General features: G+C 50.7%; 2 protein-coding genes across 2 annotated transcripts in view; both read right to left on the bottom strand.

Annotated features, from left to right (window-relative positions):
• Positions 1-9: 9 nt before the first annotated feature.
• LOC115279771 overlaps positions 10-4290 on the bottom strand; it is an 18664-nt gene continuing 14383 nt past the window's right edge. The window contains exon 6 of the mRNA XM_029924277.1: positions 10-564. Coding sequence (XP_029780137.1) covers positions 302-564 — 263 coding nt within the window. The 3' untranslated portion in view covers positions 10-301. The remainder of the gene's footprint in view (positions 565-4290) is intronic.
• LOC115281035 (histone H2A-beta, sperm-like) lies at positions 481-4284 on the bottom strand. The gene has a single exon (XM_029926285.1). It carries the CDS (start codon positions 1549-1551, stop codon positions 1111-1113), a length of 441 nt encoding a protein of 146 aa, XP_029782145.1. The 5' UTR covers positions 1552-4284; the 3' UTR covers positions 481-1110.

Here is a 4290-nt window from a genome sequence, read left to right on the forward strand (position 1 = left end):
GGTGATTAAGTCATCTTTAACAGGTGGAGACCACCAAATGTCCCCGGTGCTGACACATGCCCAAGCTGCGCAGAAATAGTAGTCATTTCCTCCACACGTTTGCCTCCAGGCCCTGTTACTGTTCTTATGTCCCGGGCAAACGTAAAACCACTGTTCCTTTAAGAGGGAGCCAGCGGGATTGTAGCGGTCAGCAGCCTTTTCCCATTTAAGGAGGTCTTGTAAATCGAGAGTGAGGTCTGGGAACCAAGTGTTCTTGGGGGCTACAGAGGAATTTCGCGCTAGGATATCTCCTGTGTAGGTGCTAATGATGACCCAGGTTAGATTGAAGGGCTGATGAGGGTTGGGATTTACAGACAATATGTGTAAGGCTAAGAGAAGGACAAATGTAGCGAGCATAATGGCTTGTCGCCGCAGGTCTTATCTCAGTCCAAGTGATGTTGTCCCGGTCAGGTCCAGGTGGTGTCTTGTCGGTCCCGATCAGGCCCAGGGACTGTCTTGTCTGCTGTCCGGATTTGTGCGGGGAGGCGCGGGCAAGGAGCTTCTGGGTGAGTCTTGTCTCTGTTTCTTGGGGTTGGAGGAAACAACTGACAACATTAAAGGGTAATTGGCAAGATGGGAGAAAATATTTGTACATGGCATAACAGGTAAAAGGTCAACATGAAGAATTTATCACCCAAAAAGTAATCTAGTGAAGAAATGAACAGGTGATACGGACCTTACAAGGGGAGTTTTGACCCTTGTACAGAGCGTAGGGGAGTAAGGCTACTCAGTTAGTGCCAGTCTCCACGGTCAATTGGGTTAGGGTCTCCTTTAAGATATTATTTATCCTTTTAACCTGTCCTGAGCTTTGGGGTCTATAAGCACAATGTAATTTCCAATCTGCCCCAAGTATGGAAGCCAGTCCCTGACTTACCTTAGAAATGAAAAGTGGGTTAGTCACTTAACCTTATCAGTATACCTTGATAGGATTTTTTAGTCTTGCAGAGCCTTTTGGGTATGAAAGCGCTTCCGGAAACTCAGAGGACTGCCAGATCATTTGTCTTTGGTCTCGTGGTGGCTTTCGGTCTTCTTAGGCAGCAGCACGGCCCGGATGTTGGGCAGCACGTCGCCTTACGCGATGGTGACGCGGCCCAGCAACTTGTCGAGCTCTTCGTCGTTGCGGATGGCCAGCTGCAGGTGGCGCGGGATGATGTGCATCTTTTTGTTGTCGCGGGCCGTGTTCCCTGTTAGCTCTAGGATCTCGGCCATCAGGTACTCGAGTACGGCCGCCAGGTACACTGGCGCGCCGGTGTCAATCCGCTCGGTGTAACTGTCCTTGCGGAGCAGGCGGTGGATGCGGCCGACGAGAAACTGCAGCCCGGCCCGAGAAGAGTGAGACCTGGCTCTGGCGTGAGCCTTGTCACCCTGCTTCCCGCGTCTGGACATCGTAAACAAAGACAGAAACCATGAACACAAGAGACCTAACCATTTGCCAAAAGGCACCAAGGTGGGGAATTTATCGTTCGGCCTGCGTGGATTAGGCCTAGGTCCTGTCCCCCATCCAGATATCATGACTGTTCTGAGAGCACTGAGACCCAATGGGGTTGGGTTTTAGGGCAGCTTTGAATCTCATGTCTCTTTTCTTCACAGTAGGCACATCGAACCCAATGTCTCTTATCGCTGCAATAGGCGCATTGATTTTTATCTGGGGGCCGTCGTTGGTCCCCTTGGACTACGGTAGCTAAAACTTTGAACATTTCTCTGGTGGCTTTGAGTTGTTTTTCCTCAGGGGCATCTCGATTGTTGTCTACCCTCTGAGCGATGCGGAGTAGATCCTGAACCTGTTTACCTTCTAAATCTTCTAATTTTTGGAGCTTTCTTTTAATATCGGGCGCGGCTTGGTTTACAAAAGACATTACAACTGCGGCCTGATTTTCAGGAGCCTCTGGATCCATGGGAGTATACTGCCTAAAGGCTTCCATTAATCATTCTAAAAATACAGCAGGGCTTTCTGTCTTACCTTGTATTATTGAGTACACCTTGGCCAAATTAGTGGGCTTGCGTGCTGCAGCCCGGAGACCCGCCATTAGAGTCTGGCGATAAATGAGCAGTCGTCCCCTACCTTCTGTGGTGTTATAATCCCAACTGGGCCGCATCAGGGGAAAGGCTGCATTAATGAGATCAGGGTTAACAGTAGGTCGACCATCATCTCCAGGAACCAATTTCCGTGCCTCGAGTTGAACTCTCTCTCTTCCATGGTAAACAGGATTCTCAGAAGCTGCTGACAATCGTCCCATGTGGGCTAATGAATGAACATTATGCTTTCTAGAAGGGCGATAAGGTCTTTAGGGTTATCAGAGAAACGGGCGTTCTGGGTTCTCCAGTTATATAGGTCACTAATAGAGAAGGGCCAGTATTGGAGCCGGGGGTTACCGGTATCATCCGGAGGGCTGATCTCCCGTAGGGGGAGGGCTACTGTGGAGTCAGGAGTGCGGGGGGCTGTGTCCCGCTGAATTTGCCCCCTCATTCAGTTGGTTGGTCCTTCAGCCCCACCCTTTGTCCCCACCTGTAGTGGTTCCGCTGTGGCATTGGGGCCACAGGTGGGGGTCTCCAAAGATACAGGGGAGGGTCTAATAATAGTCCTGATTGTCAGGGAGGACTGGTGCAGTTGGTGTCCCTGCTCTGGTTAGATTAGCAGATAAAATCCAGGGTGGGGGGTTTTCGACAAGGTCTTGCCATACGAGGATATAAGGTGCCTGGTCTGGGTGGCCTTCCTTTCCTGGTAGGAGTACCCGGAGTCTAACTTTCGTAATTATTGGCAGGTAAAAAGTGCCTTCTGAGGGCCATCCGACCCCGAAAGTGGGCCATTCAGACTGGCAAAGGGTGATAAGTTTAGATCGGCGGATATCTAAGCTTAAGTTATGACCTCGTGCTTGGACATCCCTGAAATTGGTTAGAAGAAGGGAAAGAGGTGTACTCTGACGTTGTCACATGTTCTGTAGAGAAGAGAAGGTTGAGCTGGTGACTAACGGGAAGTACTTATTGAATTATAGGTTGGTGGGGAGGTTCCAAGATGGTGGATCTTCCCGCCAAACCTTCAAGATGGCGGGCCTTCCCACCAAACCTTTCAAGATGGCGGACCTTCCCGCCAAACCTTTAATATACTAGCTGAAAACCAAGAGACAGAGAGATTTAAGTCCACAAATAAGGTCTAAGGGAGAAAACAATGGAGGCTAACAAAACATCCTACCCAAATAAGCAAAGTGAGCGCCAACAGAAACCTTTTACCACAGTCCTAGCCGGCCGGGGCTACTTCCGCCAATCCGATAGCAAGGATTAAGGCAAAAGTCGCAATGATGGTGAGGGGAAAGGGGTGACAGTACATTACAATAGGAAGGTAAATATAGGGAATAAAACAACCTAATATTTTATTGGATTGGCACCTCCTCAAGCTTCTGCCGTGCGAGGATGAGTTAGCTTCCGAACTGATTGAGGCGGGGCTGCAGTCCCCGGAGAAAGAGATTGGAGAGGCAGAATAGTGGGGCTAACAGACAATGGGAAACATGAAACATAGATCGCTGCACATAAACCAGACGTCATCAACAAAACCCCTTGTAGGTGAGCCGGCTCTCCGGCCTCCCGGTGGGAATTTAGATCCCACTCACCCAGCCTAATGGAGTCTCGTTGCGCGTGAACCAGACGGCCCAGCAGTGTCCCTAGTACAGATCGTTGGCGCCTAAACCAGATGGCACAAATAGTGCCTCAGATGGGAGCTGGGGGATGTCTCCTTCCGCTCCCAACTGACTGCCCTATAGCATGCCCACCAGGGCTTTGCCAGTTCCAGATACAGACCCCGCGCGGGAATTACGGAATGGACAGTGCAACAGACACAGTCAGGTACTGACAAACAAGCAGACAGACAGATAGACAGAGCTGGCTCACTTACCGATCGGTGTCGGAAACGACCCGTTGACTTGGGGTCTGGTGGGCTTTGAGGGGAAAATCCCGGACGGGCCCCCAAATGTAATGCCCAGAACTCGGGCGACCCCCAAAAATGAACCACCAGAGTCCAGAGTCAAAGCCAAGCAGCAAGGGTCATTTATTGCAGGTTTGAACCTGGGTCCTCTGCGCACTCCAAGCTGGTGGAGCAGGGAGAGCCAGAGAGCCCCGTGCAGGCGGCTCATGTCCTTTTTATAGGCCGGCCCAAACAAGTCAGGGGCGTTCCCTTGGTACAGCGCTTACATTGGCCAGTATCTAAGTTCAGACATTCGGCATTCCCTGATTGGATCCCGCCACAATTTGAACATCCAG

The sequence above is a fragment of the Suricata suricatta genome, chromosome 16 (genome assembly GCF_006229205.1).
Source record: "Suricata suricatta isolate VVHF042 chromosome 16, meerkat_22Aug2017_6uvM2_HiC, whole genome shotgun sequence".
In the NCBI taxonomy this organism is placed as follows: Eukaryota; Metazoa; Chordata; class Mammalia; order Carnivora; family Herpestidae; genus Suricata; species Suricata suricatta.

Bases quoted from the DNA above. Each gene is read 5' to 3' on its own strand.
- LOC115281035 (XM_029926285.1), bottom strand. From the start codon at position 1,551: ATGATATCTGGATGGGGGACAGGACCTAGGCCTAATCCACGCAGGCCG.